Raw genomic sequence first — 15,444 nt, forward strand, 5'->3', positions numbered from 1 at the left:
TTCTCTGTAGAAAAATAATTTTCCACCCATTTTAATCAAGGAAAACGCTTCTGGCCAGTGTCTCCTATAAATTGGCTTTATTAGAGACGAATAAACACCTGCCACGTAATGGGTTACTCAAGAGTTTGGTTTGGACGCACAGCAGGGGATCAAGCTCTCCTTCCCTCTCGAACTAGATCTCTCCCCTCCCGAGGTCTGCTCTATCTTGAATTCTCGATCTCTCTCACATTCCCTCTCCTTCACGAAAGGCTTCCCTCTCTCTCTTTCTCTCTCTGGACGTTGACTTCTTGGGCAACCTTACTGGGTTCCCCATTAGACCATTTCCTCTGGCTAAAACTTCAAATATCCAAAGTAGTAACCCAGCACCACAACCACCATTCTTATTCGAAAAAAATTCAACAAAAATGGCTTGTAATCAAGCCTATAAAAGATAAAGACCTTTAAAACAAGAAATGGGGATAGAAATGGGTGATGTTTTCAGGGTTTGGTGGCACGTATTGAAATCAAGGAAAACAAAGATATTTGATAGATTAAGGAACACCCAAGAATCCTTGCGAGCTAGAGAGAGAAAGAGAGGAGAGTCATTTGCTTTGGCGTTGGTTCTTTCCGAAGGATTTATGGTGGGAGTCAGAGGAATGGAAGTCGCCCTCCCCATTTCTGCAAGGGCAGTTGTGGGATGTCGACCAAGTTGCTGTGTGGATCTCCCAAGCCCTCCTCGTTTGCTCTGTGGGGGTCTCCCTGCACCGCCTGCCCTCCTCTTCCAGAGCCCTCGAAGAGTCTCCGATCTCGAACTCCCTCATGGCCGCGATCAAGCGGTCCCAGGCGAACCAGAGGCGCCACCCCTAGAGCTGTCACTTGCACCACCAAATGATTCAAGGCCAGCAGCAAACGACATCGCTTTTAAAAGTCGGGTTTTAGGGGAGGCAGGTTTCCAGAGTTGCGACATAAAGATAGCAATTATCCACCCGCCCGTATCCCGGTTCTCAAGGACTCGATTCCTGCCAGTTTTCCTCTATAACCTGACGAATTTAGACCTGGTACAACGTAGTTTCAGCTTGGAGGTTTCTGGGGACGAGAATTCCAGAAGAATCGCTCAAGTTTTATTCAAAAAGACTGGAAAAACCCCGTTGCTAGTCGGAACTTGCACTATTGATGCCCTTCGGAGTTGCACTGAGTGTATAAACAAAGGTAAAGGGAGTTCTTTGCCAGCTGAGCTAGTTGGGTTGAGTGTAAGCAGCGCAGAGAATGATATTTCCGAGTTTGTTAATGGAGGTGGGAGCGAGGACAAGTTGGGATTGAAGTTTAAGGAGTTGGGTAGTGCTGCTGAGCAATGCTCGGGGCCCAGAATTGTCGTCAACTTCGGCAATTTGAAGGCGTTGATCGTGGTTGCCCCTTGATCAATTGACTCTTGAGGTCTGGTGGGATCACTTTTTGTTTGTTGGAGAAATGATGCAACGATTGAGTTAAGACAATTTTTTGTTCCTGCTGCTGAGTGTTTCATTAGGATAGAAATGGGTGACATTTTCTTTTCAAGTTTGGTTCTTTGACATTACGAACACATCCTCTTGAGTTTGCTCTTATAAATGAAGCACGGTGATCGTGAAGGAGAGACTGAGAGAAGTTTTTGTGAAGGAAGGGGAAGGAGAGAGACGGAAGGCGTAGAGAAGCGTTCCTGGGTTAGTGATGATTTTCTTAGAGGGAAGGAGAGAGGAAGGGGAGAGAGGGGGGGAGAGAGAGTTCTGAAAGGCCTCCCTTTCCTTGTGGATCCCCTGCAACACGACTCTTAGATGTGAAATTATAACCTTACGTATCATTTAGTTATTGGACTCCGATAAATAGAGTTGATAGGAGGCACCGGTTTAAAGATATTCTCTTTAATCAATGCATGGCAAATAAATTAAAAAACAAAAAAAAAAAACAAAAAAGTGGGATTAAAAACTAGATAGTTTTCTATATATTTTGGCAGTTAATTATTTATAAGATGTCTTTGGGAGAAAGAGGGAGACCTTCTATTGAGTTGTATCGATCATCTATTCCATAAAAAACGAAGTGAACTCTTTATAGATTTGTGTTATTACTTTGTATCAAAGTTTTGAATACTGTACCGGAAGTCATATCGGTCAAGATACTAGAACAAAATATTTTAATACCTGTACCGTTTCATGTATCATTTCGGAATAATCGATATATGAATAAATTATATATATAAAAATTGTATTTTAAAATAATAATCTATATATAAATAAATTATATATAAATATATATATATATATAAATTATAAATAGTCTGATCTAAATTGGGAGTTAAAAAATGAATTTATAGTTTGAAGAAATAAAAAAATATTAAAAAAAGAAGTAAAGGCCAAAATATTGACTAGTACGGGCCGAAATATTGCCCAATACCGATTGATATTAAAGACGGCACGAAATAAGTATAATACTTATACTGGATTAGTCGGTATTTAAAACCCTTTTTGTATTCATTCATTCCATGCTTCAAGTGAGACTTGGAGACAAATGGCCCATGAAACCATAGCCCATAACTAGTGATTGAAGGGGTTTGGCTTCTATTAACATGTAATGATGGATACAGGAAAGCATGGTGGATAATGGGTCATGGGTGTGTATGTTTCGCAGCTAAAGTATCCATGGTTATGGACTAACACCTTGCTCACGTACGTGCCAAATTCTATCTTAACAATTTAGTCTAATAAATAAAATATTTAATTAAATACGAGTAAAATAATACGTTACTATGTTAAATCATTATTATCTTAAAAACAATCAACATAGTGGAATGTCTTTCTAAAGCAGATGAAGATGATGAGTGATGTAGGGCTTGGATGTCCTTCTAAAGTGGAATTCCTTTTTGAAGCATGACTTCAGCTTCACCCATGACAGAGATAATGAAATGAGATGATGAGATGATGTGAGATAATTTGTAAATAGTAATGATATAGTTTAACTTAATATATTTTATGGGATTTTGAGAAATAAGAGAGAAAAAATTGAAGAAAAATATTATAAAATTAAAATATTATTGGAATATTATTTTTTAATATTATTTTTGTTTTGAGATTTAAAAATTTTAAATATTTTTCATATTTTGTTTAGAAGTTTAAGAAAGTTGTAATGATTAGATAAAAAGGTTGAAAATTTGAAATTAAAAAGTGTTTGTATTTATAGTGTTTTGATATTGAGATGAAATGAGTTGGGAGGATTTTGCTATCCAAACCAAGTTGTAGTTCCCACCAAATGAAACAAAACACTTTTGCCACTACCTAAATTCAAAAGATTTGCCTCATTTGTTTTCTCAGATGAGATTAAATGAATTGAGATAAAAGTTGAATAAAATATTAGTATAATATATTTTTTAATATTATTTGCGTTTTGGAATTTAAAAAGTTGAATTGTTTATTTTATTTTATATGGAAATTTAGGAAAGTTATAATAATGAAATGAGACGAAATGAAAATGATTGTAAAAATAAAGAAGGCAAGTCGGCGGAGAAGTTTTTGTATGAAAATAAGGGATAAATATCTTAAGTTTGGATGTTGAGAAGAATTATGAATAGTAGTAAAAAATAGATGAAAAGTAATAATAAAGTAATGAATAGTAGTAAAAAGTAGGTGAAAAACAATTAATAGTAGTAAAAGTAGATGAAAAGTAATAATAAAATAATGAATAGTAGTGAGACGTGTTGAGAGTAGCTGAGATACTCTCAGTACCCAAACGCAGAGTGAAGAAAGACTTATTTTATGTGTGAATAATAAAAAGAGTTTATTCTTTTTACATCCCAAACTTGAAAAGTAACCCTCGAGATAGAAAATTAGAAATGAGTGTGCATTCAATTTTGGTGACAACCTTAACTGCACACACTGTAAGAAAAATAAGAATGCAGCCAAGTTTTGCTTTTGTTTTTCAGCTTCTTTTTGTCCAAATCTGGAAAAAAAAAATGGCATACTGAACTGAACAAAATCTACCCCATTCCTAAAAGTGCAATTGTTATGTCCTTTTTATGTAAGGCAGGTTCCTACCACACTGAGGCAAGGATCCATCTTCTTGGGACCTTCATGGTAGGAACCTCTCACCTCATTCCAATCTGGGAACTGCTAGGGTAGAGGTGGTCCGAGAAGTTATATCGACAAGTGTAAATTCACTTTTTTATTTTGTGTTTATCTTTCAAGTATTTTTTAAATTACTTTAAATATTTAAACAAACTTATTTAAAGACATTTCCTTAATCATTAAATTATAAAAAAAAAAAAAAAAATCACTATCAGTAGCCTTTCTCGGTGGGACAAGCATTTCCTTTCTAATTTTATTTTATTTTATTTTTTGTTTAGTCTCTCCCTCCCTCCCTCCGGTTAGCTGTTGACAGAGAGACTACAACTTGTACATTGATAAAGAATGCTGAATTTTTGGTAAATTCGAGTTCCAATTGACAACCATGTATAACCAATACGGTCTCGACAAGCGCTGCTGCCTTTTTGCTTTCATGTGCATAGCCACAACCTTACACACATTCCTCAATATGGTCCAGAGGTGGTCCATGAATTAATACTACAGGTTATGCACCATACTGCTAATACCACCTCTAGAATATATTCTACTTAGAAATAGCACTATAGAAAAATTAATATACTAGCATACAAAGTCACATATCATGGAGTGTCTTCAAGAGACACCCCTAAAGCATCAACTCCAAAGTTAGCTTTGATTCCTCGTTCCAAGGCATTAACATTGAAAAGAAACCAAACCAAAACTCCATCTCCCCCACTGGCCACTATGCCTATAAAGTGCTAAATATATTTGTTATAGAGGCTTTTGTGAGTAAATGTGAACCAAATAAACTCTAATATTATATGTAAAACCGCAAGGAGATATATTTGTGTCAAGGAATAAAGGATCAAACTCTTTCTTTGTATAAATTAAACTTTTATGCCACCAGCAATGGAAAGGTACTAATGGAAAGACGTCAAGACCAAGAGCAGAGTTCAGGGCTACTGTACATTCCCCTCCATGGCAGCATAGAAAGAAACTCATAACAGAATAAAATAACAAAGAAGATATAAAGCAAAGTAAGAAACTCTGCTTTTATCTTCTTCTTTTCATGTTCATCACTGATGAGATGTTGGCTCAATATCTTTAAGAATTCCAACTATTTGCTGCATGGTAGGTCGCTTTGAGGGAAGGTCAGCCGTGCACAGATACCCTATCTTGAGGGCCTCCTCCATTTGGTCACTCAGTCCTGTATTTCGTATTTTCAGATCAATCGCTCTTGACCCTTGGCCCTTCCTCACTAATCCTCGAACCCAACTCACCAAATTTGCTTCTTTCTCCTCAGGATAGTCATCTCCAGTTGGTTTTTTACCAGTGATTAGCTCAAATAGGACAACCCCAAAGCAATATACATCAGATTTTGGTGTTGGGGAATCATATTCTGGCTGAGAAAACTCTGGTGGCATATACCCCGGTGACCCTTGGGCTATCTCCTCATCCAAGCCATTGCCAAAAATTTTAGCCAGACCAAAATCTGATAATCGGGGCTCCAAGTCATAATCCAGATACACACTGCTAGCTTTGACATCTCTATGAATAATTGGAGGTGAGCAGCCATGGTGGAGAAATGCCAGTGCACGGGCTGTACCAAGTGCAATTTTGTGACGAAATCTCCAAGTTGTTAATAACCCTTCAGAGCCGACATTTTGAATTCCATTAATATCATCTTCTTCCCATGTATCTGTGCTCCAATCCTCGGTAGTCTGAACCCCAAGTGGCAAGTCATGAAGCAAATTCTGCAGGTTCCCATTCTCCATGTAATCATAGATGGCAATTCTTTGATCCCCAGCTAAGCAATATCCAGTCAATGGAACAAGATTGGGGTGTTTAATTCGACCAAGATGCTCGAGCTCTCTTGCAGCTTCTTGCTCTGTTAATGTTGACCCATGGACCAAAACTTTCACTGCTACATGAATACCACCGGGTAAAAATCCTCTATAAACAGGCCCAAATTTTCCTTCAGCCAAAAGAGTGCCACGGTCAAAATTTGAAGTTGCAGACAGGAGGTCTGCAAATGTGATATTCAACAATGGTTTCTCAAAAATCACCACGGGAACTAAATTTGCATGCTTAACATCAGCTACCCATGTGGTCGAATCAGTCTGGAATGAAAAGGGGCCTGAAATATGTTGTTCTTCTTTGTATGATGTCTGCTTTACAATCCACATCTTACTTTTCCTTCTGCAACCAAATGCTAGAAATAGCAATAACCCAGCGAGCAAACAGATCATTGAGATGGTTAAAGTCAGAGCAAGCTTCATTCCTTTATGTTTGGTGGGTTTTCTTTTGAAGAGCTCAGGGTTTGCAGCAATTGGACAGCTGTTCGATGAACCAAAGAAGGCTGTTTGGAGGGTATCGGGGGAGAACTCAGAAGCACAGAGGGTTATGTTATTGTAAGAGAAGTTGAACTTCTCCATCCATGGGAGTTTCTCTAAGAGAGACAAAGGAACTTCTCCACTCAAGTTGTTGTGTGAAACATCAAGAAGTTGGAGGCTTTTGATACTTGGTACTGGAATTTTCCCAGTAAGATGGTTGTTAGAAAGATCTAGTGTATTCAAATTAACTAATTGCGAGACTTCATCCGGAATGTGACCAGTGAGAGCAGTTTTAGACAAATTGAGATATTCCAAGTCTAAAAGCATGTCAATTCTCGGGAAGAGTTGCCTGTTAAATCTATTGTGTGCAAGATTAAGGTGTTTGAGATTCTGGGCTTGACTCAAATTATGGAAAATCTCTCCACTAAGCCGATTCTCAGACAAGTCTATATACACCAAAAGAGACCAATTGTAACTTGAATTGAATTGTACCTGAGAAATATGACCTTGAAACTGGTTCCTACTCAGATCTATAACCTCCAGCTGCTCCTGCAACACACCCATTACAGAACCCTGGAACAAATTTCCAGAAATATTAAGGCTAGCTATGGACTTCATTTCCCAGAAATCTGAATCTCGGCCATAAATCTTATTTCCTGCAAGGTTCAGGATCTTGAGCTTGGGAAACGCAGCACCAAAACCATCTGGAAGAGATCCACTTAGCCGATTCGATGAAAGATCAATGGTAACTAGAGACTGGCAATTCTTAATTCCTGATGGGATGCTCTGCTCAAAGCTGTTTCGGTCGAGTTTAAGGACTTGCAGACTAACTAGGGAGCTTATGGTTGCCGGAATTTCCCCAGAAAAATTGTTGCTTGAAAGGTCAAAGATTTCTAGCATACCAAAATTGCCAATGTTGTTAGGTAGGGACCCAGAAATCCAGTTGGAGGAGAGATTAAGGCTCCTGAGTGAGCCTAAACTCCACAAATCTGAAGACAAACCAGTGATTTGGTTATTGCTAAGATCCAAATATTGAAGCTTGGTGAGCTTGCCAATGGTCGTGTCAGGAATAGAGCCAGTGAGGCCTAAACCAGAAGCTTCAAACCGAACAACATTTTCTTTTCCGGCATCACAGAAAACCCGTTGCCATGAGCAAACAGGAGCAGAGAAGTTGTAGACTTGAGATGAAGTCAAACCCATCTTCTGCAAGAACTCAGAGACAAAGAACCCATCTGTGTTGGGTTGTTGAGAAGCCAAAAGTCTGAAGAAAAGTGTGAGAACTAAAATAGAGCCAAAGAAACAGTAACCCATTTGGGAATGACGTCGAAGATTGAGAAACAACAGAGTATGAATATTGAATACAAAGCCTCCCCAGTTCAAAACCCTCTCTCAAGCTTCCAAAGTACCATCACTCGATCATAAATGTTCTGGTTCCATCTCAGAAAACAATTTACTAGTTTCTGCAACTACGCATAAGACAAAACCAACACCCCAGTCTACAGTGGATTTGGGAGTTTCAAGAAAATACGAGTGTTGGGCTCAAACACTACCAAAAAGAAACACTTTCCCTGAAGATTCAGGGGGACCCTTGCAAGCAAATATATTCAGTAGTAATATTCAGATAACAAATGGGATTTGACCACGGAGCTTCTGGACTTTGAAGAGAGAATGTGAGTCTTACCTTGTCTGGCTTTGCAGGTATTTGAAAACCAACAAAAACAAACAACCCAACTGAAGAAGCACTTTTGTCTCTCTACAGAACATGAGGCAAGCTCTCGGTCGGCTGCACTGAATTTAAATAAAACCCCATATTTCTTTTCAAATGGTGCAAACAAGGAGGGTCCATTCCTAGAGGCAGAAAGAGACACACTTGTAAAGAAAGGGTATTGGGAAGGGAAGAAACCACCAGCATGGGGCGGTCACGCCGGTCAGAGGTTGCTTCATAAATGACGAATTGAATACAAATATCTGTCATGGGTTGGTGAATTTATTCTGAGTTTGTTGGTGGGAATTCAATGATTCTTCATCGAGTGTTGTTGATAATCTTTTTTTCTGCCAGTAGGATAGGCTGTTACCTTTTTCCTCTTACTAAAATGCAATCAGCTTTTTGGCGAAAGTATGGCAATTTCCTTCTTTATATATAAAAAGTCAAATATTCATGGCTTTATACTCACTATAAGCCGATTAAAATTCTCTTAAATGTTTATTTAAATTCAATAATCACAAGTAAAAGCGAGTTAAATGCTATTTATTATAATCTGTTTGAGTAGAATCACTTTATGTATCTTACCTCTTCTTACTTAAAACTCCCAAAGCCTCAAGCAAATATTTGAGGAAGTTTTTTCATTTTGATGAAAATAAAAGATGCTTCCATTTTATGCATAGTAGTTCAATGAGGTACATATCCTCTGATTATGGGAGAAGGCAAAACAAACAGTATTACTTTTTATCATTCATGTGGTTCTATAGTCCAACATGTGGGCAGAAAAAATAGCTAAAAGAATATGGAAGAGATCTTGCCCAAGATGTTTAGTTTGAAATGCTGGATAGCAAAAACCATTTAAAATTCTCTTAACTTGCATTTAAATACTGTAGCATGCATATTTTATTCCCCTACAGAAACACTTTATATGATGCGTCTACTATCTGCACCTGAACGACCATAAAATCAACCTTTTCTTCCACTTAATTGTCTGGTTGATAACGAGTAATGTTGATTCTTTATATTTATATTATAGTGGAGATTTCTATGGATTAGATACGAGTGCTGGTGGGAAAATGTATTTTGTTGACTTCAACCCTTGAAAAAGGTTTCTTCCAAGTGGACATTTGTTTTCTTTTTCCCCCCTAATCAAAGCATAGCAGGAACTGCTATATGATGGGGCCAGATGTGTGTAAGATCCAAGGGACGATGACAGTGACCTAGAATTAATTTATCTGGGAGTGGGGCATCCACACAACAGAATAAAAAACAAAGAGAGAGAATTGAGTGACGTGTTTATATGATCATGTTGAATCATCTTAAACAATCCATATATACTGTATAAGTTCCCATCAAATGTGAAATAGGGCTCTACTCTATGGCCTTGATCATTGAGTTAGCCCCCACAATCCTTCTGTCTCCACCTCTTCCCTGTAATGTTCTTTTTAAGAGTTTGTGGATGCAAAATAATGGGTTATGAGATGAATAATGATTAATCTCTGCACCATTAATAACTTGGGCACCTTCCTGTGATAAACACAGATTACCCATGGCAGGCACATGATCAGGGGGCTTGAAAAGTTGAGAATGACCCTTTTCCTGAGCAAGAGAATCATGATATTTAGCAGGAGTTAGAGGTCATTGCACATGGGAAGGTGTCCCTTTCATCATATACAAGGTGTCTGCAATCTGCATTAAACAATTATGATATATGATATTTAGTAGTCTTAAAAATATGAGAGAGAGAGAGAGAGAGAGAGAGAGAGAGAGAGAGAGAGAGAGTTCAGCACGCCAAAACCCGACAGCAAAGGAAGTGGGGAGGAAGAAGCATTGAGCCTTGTAATGATTTGCATTGATTGAGGATTGAGGACTGAGGAGTAAGAAATAATCAACCGACATAATTAGTATTCATAATTAAACATCACATATCATTTATATTATTCTATTATCTCTCTTAATCATCGGAGATCCCAGCAAGCTTAATCTTCAAACAAAGTTCGATAACAAAAGTCAAAGTTTTAGCTTTTAGCATTACCATACCTGAATGTACTAGGATGCATGACAAGAAAAACACTCAAATATTGGGACTCTAGGACCTAAAATTCTTCCATAGTTGTGGCTAATGTTTGGTAATTCATCGATAAGACGACTTCTTTTTCTTTATCTTTGGTTGCTTTGCAAATTGTTTTGGTAGTTGGTGTGTTAGGTTTTAACTTTTGAATTTGCAAATTCCAGTGTCAAGCCCATGGCTTATTTCGGTTTTGTCAAGCCTGGTTGGATCTCAAGAGATACTCGTAATTTAACGCTAATTATTTTGCTGCAAAGCATTGGTGGGGGGTACTCACCAAAAAAAAAAACCCAAAAAAAAAAAAAAAAAAACAAATTTTAAATAAATAAATAGATAAAGTATTGCTTCAAACTCATACTCTCCAAGATGTTGAAATAAGGGAAAGTTAATAAATATTTAAGGATAATGCTACTCATTATCTATTTTATCATCATCCTCTCATCATCTCATGATATGATATTAAATAATTAGAGGCTATTTATTATGTTTTACTAATATGCCTATCATTTAATTCCACGTCTAAAGATGTTGAGAGGATGACGATAAAAATAATGACAAATAGATTTTTCTAATATTTAATACTATGTCTCTCTTTTTAGATCATCTAATCTGATCAAATAATTGAAGAGTATCATAGGCAGCCATAAGAGGTGAGAGGAAAACATATTATATCCTTATTAATTCAAACCAACATGCCCTTTGAGTGTATGAAATAATGTAAGAACAAGGTTCTAAGTCTTACGGGGGAGGTGAGACACGAGAAATAGTAGCTCTTGGGGACAGCAATGTGTGAGACTCACGTGAACTTCAAGGTACAGCCTTAAAGAGAATTTGGTGTATTAACTGTGCCTGGTTGGACGCTTCGGAGAGCCACAGGCAAATTTAATGCTGGTTTGGACTTTATGTCGTGCATTCTGTTATTGATTTTGATCTTTTTACAATAAGATGTTGCTTCCATATACTGAAGAAGCACGGACATCCAATGGGTTGCACTTGTCTCTGACAAGGCCATAAGACCAGACACCCATATTCAATTCTTGTTTGTTTAGGAGGAAAGATCCTTGAGATGATGGAGATGTAAGCGAGGAATTCAAGGCTCCTTTCGCAAGATAATAAAAGGAGGAAGAAGTTTAAATTTGAATAGGTAGAACTTTGTTTCTGGAGGCAGGTTTATTGTAACAACCCGCTAGAAATTCAATTGTGGAATTTCTTTTGACCTTAAGAACCTCGTGAAAATTTCATAAGTTTACACGAATCGACTAATCGCATAGGTTTTAGCCTGTCAACATAGTTAGTGTTATCACTCACTATGGTGCCAGAAATGCGATTTTAATTATTTGAGATAGTTAGAAGGGTCAGAATACATTATAGTCTACACCACTAGGCTTAATTGAATATTTAGGATTTTTCAGTACTAAGTTTATTACGTTTATTTTTGGAGTGAATAGTAATCTCGGTAAACGTACTAAACGCAGTGTTTTCAAAATCACAGTGTGAAATATCCAAATTAGGTTAGCGAAATTTTATTTGGATACTTGGCAAGATCTTAACCACACATAATAAATAGTATTAGATACTTAGCACAAAGAGAAACCATTAGATGGAATTGTGAAGGAAATCAAGGTGTGAGATCATGACACCTAAGCAAAATACACATGGAAAGATTTTAACCACCTTACTCTTCCAAGTCTACTCCACATTTAGAAAATATTTTAAGCTAATTTCGTGGATATTATTGGGTAAAAATATTTTGAGTTGATTTTTGTAGATATTATTAGGTAAGAGAGTCCTACACTCCACTCTCACTCCGGTAAGAGAGTCCTACACTTAACTCTCACTTTGGGTAAGAGAGTCCTACACTAACTCTCACTCCAGCCTCATCTCTTCCATATCTTATCCACAAGTATCTCCAGCCACCCCTCCCCACGAAATTATCTTCATTTATGCTTTCCATTGAAAGAATACCAAACACTCTCTCTCGGACAGCTTTTAGGAGTTCTTTTGCACACCCATTTCGAAGCTTTTGTAAGTGTTTTATCATAAAGTCTCCTTCATATAAGTTGTTCCTCTTTGAGTCTAGTTTCCGTAGATGTATTTTTCGTATCATTCCATGGTCATTTAGTCAGTCAAAAGTATTTTTAACCATGGAAAGGTCATTCTGGGCGTGAATCTGGAGAGTAAGTTATAGTTTGGAGTTTTTGACCAAGCTAATGGATAGATATTGGTCCGAAATTTTTATGGAGTATTGTTAACATGTATATATGACTATTGGTTGAGGATTTTTGCATGATTAAAGGTTTTGATGAAATATTTTCTTAGATTTAGAAACTTAGAAACTGGAAGAGGAAAAACAATTTCTGTTTTGAGAAAGTTTAATTCTTTGGTGGTCTAAACCTATTCTAATGACTTTAATAATTTTATTGGAGGATACTAAGTATCTTATATACATGTTATATTATTATTTTGAAGATATTTGATGTTAGTTTCAAAGATATGAAATTTTATGCAAAGAGATATTCAAATAAGCCAAAGTGTGGATATTCTTGGCTAAATTTATGTTTTGGTTAATTTCTAACCATGTGATCTTGAATTAGAAGCTTATATATGTTTTAGGACATCTTTTTAAACCATGTGATGGTTTGGTTTGAAGATCATATAATTATAAGTCATAGATCAAGAGATTTATCAAAACTAGTTGAGGAAAAAGTTTATGTTTTTGGACTAAGTGTAAAACCAAAAACTCCAAATGTTATTTTGTGATTTTGGTGGCTTTAGTTCGATGATTTAAAGCATGGTTGATATTAGGATGATATTATTAATATGTTAGAAGTAAGATTTGATTTTTGAAATTCTTGGAGATGTTTTGATTTAAGGTCAAAACTTGTGATTCAAGTGCTTGGATCTTTTTACAAAAAAGTTTGGTGTTAATTATTAGCCTTTTCTAAATGGATGTTTTAAGTATGGTTTTGAACTTAGAATTGGAAGATGTTTGTTGCAAAATTTTGGTTTAAGCATGAGTTTTGAAGTTGGAAGGAATTGCAACAAAAATCAAGGGAAATGGCCTATGGATGTTTCGGCCATAGTGTGTTTTCCATAGTTGTGTTTTGTTTTAAATTTTTCTGAGTTGATATTTAAGTTTAGGACAAAATTTACATGAGGAATGTAAATTTTGGAAACTTTTGGAATTAGTATGCAAAATCCTTAAGTTATGGGTAAAACGGTCATTTCCCACATGTAGAGAGTAAAATGAAAATTTTACTCTTTAAGTTAGTATTTTCCATATTTTAAATTATTAGTGATTTAGTTCTAACTTTTAGAATCACTAATTACAGTTCCTCGTGATCGCACTTGAAGTTTTATAAGAAATGCAGAGATCGAGGTAAGTTAGCTTTTAACTTACTAGCAGTCTACTGTGTATGTGTACTAAGTAAAGGAACTACAGTGTATGTATGTGTGTTATCATATATGTCATGCCATGCCAAGTAATCACGTAATTGTCTATTATACAGAATTTATTCTGTCATCAAATTTTTATCTGTTACATAATATATTCTGTCATGTATTACTGTACATTACAAGTACGTCATGCTAAGTATGCCATCTATTACATGTATGTCAAGTCATGTAATATTCACTGTTGCAAATATGTCATGTTAAATATGTTGTCTATTATATGTTATGCCATGTTACGAAATGTTTCTATCTCAAGTTGGTCATGTATTTCAAGTTATGTTCAAGTCACGTTATGTTACGTCAGGGCTTCAGTCCTTTCATATTCCAGTCACGTTTCATCTTGAGTACATTCAGTTTATGTAGAATACATGGGGCCACAACAACTGTGGAGTATGTATTTACATATAGAATACATGGGGCCACAACAACTGTGGAGTATGTATTTTTCATGTTAAGTCAAGTTTATGTAGAATACATGGGGCCACAACAACTGTGGAGTATGTATTTAACTGCATAGTGATATGTAGAATACATGGGGCCACAACAACTGTGGAGTATGTATTTACACATAGAATACATGGGGCCACAACAACTGTGGAGTATGTATTTTCAATGTTAAGTCAAGTTTGTGTAGAATACATGGGGCCACAACAATTGTGGAGTATGTATTTACACGTAGAATACATGGGGCCACAACAACTGTGGAGTATGTATTTTTTATGTTAATTCAAGTTTCAGAGCAAGTTCATGCTAAGTCAAGTTTCAGATCAAGTTCATGTCAAGTCAAGTTCACTTCATGATTCAATTTAAGCTATGTCAATTATGCTATGTTGTACGCTAAGTTATGCTTTAATTACTTATGAATTTGATTATGCATTTATGCTTTTACTGTCATACATGCATCATTAGTCTGTATGGAAGTTTTTTGTTAACTTGCTGAGATTTGTAATCAAATCTCACTGTGGTAGTCCCAACTACCATTCCCCCCGAATGGTAGATCTTGTTACAGGACCTGAAGGAGGATCAGGAGCTGACCAACTAGACACAGTCGACTGAACGACGGTGCGTCGTTAATGTTAATATAGTAGTTAAATTACTACTTGTACGATGGAGTTGCATCTCCAGTACTATTGGATCATAACTATTTTGGAATAGTGTTGTGATCTTAGTTATTCAATAGATCTTTATGTATGAAGTATGTTTTAAGTATTGGGATATTTTCAGTTTGGTGCATAGTATTGCTAAAGAAAAAAATTATCCGCTGCGAATATTGCATAATGTTAGATGCATGTTAGGATTATTGGATCTTATATGTCATGAACGGGGGCAGGTAACCTTGTGTTGCATGTCTCGACGCTTCAAATGTCCGTCCGATCCCAAACGGAAATTTGGGGGTGTCACATTTATGATTTCTTTTCCATTTTTTGGTTCTCATTTTGCACTAATTTTTTTCCCTACTATCCAACCAAACAATAAACTGGAAAGATCCCACTACCCTTCCCTCCTTTGCTGTAGGGGTGTAAATTTTAACTGGTAAATCGGAAAATCAGACCGGACCGGTTGTGCCGGTTTTGAACCGGTCCGATCTGGAACCGGTTTCATAAAATGAAAAACTGGCCGGAACTGGTCCGATTTCGGTTCCGGCCATTTTTAGACCGGACCGGTACTATTTAATATGTGTATATTTTTTTATTTATTTAATGTCATATTTTATATATTTTATATTATATATAATTTTTTATATACAATATATAATAATATAAATTATAATTATATATAAGATAGTGTTATTTTAATTTATAAAATAAAAGTTTAATCTCAAACATGAAAATTTAATTGATCATA

General features: G+C 36.2%; 1 protein-coding gene across 1 annotated transcript; it reads right to left on the reverse strand.

The window, feature by feature from the left end:
* Nucleotides 1–4,901: 4,901 nt before the first annotated feature.
* Nucleotides 4,902–8,474, reverse strand: LOC122299483 (probable LRR receptor-like serine/threonine-protein kinase At2g24230). Its single transcript, XM_043109822.1, has one exon. It carries the CDS (start codon nucleotides 7,685–7,687, stop codon nucleotides 5,120–5,122), a length of 2,568 nt encoding a protein of 855 aa, XP_042965756.1. The 5' UTR covers nucleotides 7,688–8,474; the 3' UTR covers nucleotides 4,902–5,119.
* Nucleotides 8,475–15,444: the final 6,970 nt, after the last annotated feature.

This window comes from Carya illinoinensis, chromosome 16 (assembly GCF_018687715.1).
Source record: "Carya illinoinensis cultivar Pawnee chromosome 16, C.illinoinensisPawnee_v1, whole genome shotgun sequence".
Taxonomy (NCBI): domain Eukaryota; kingdom Viridiplantae; phylum Streptophyta; class Magnoliopsida; order Fagales; family Juglandaceae; genus Carya; species Carya illinoinensis.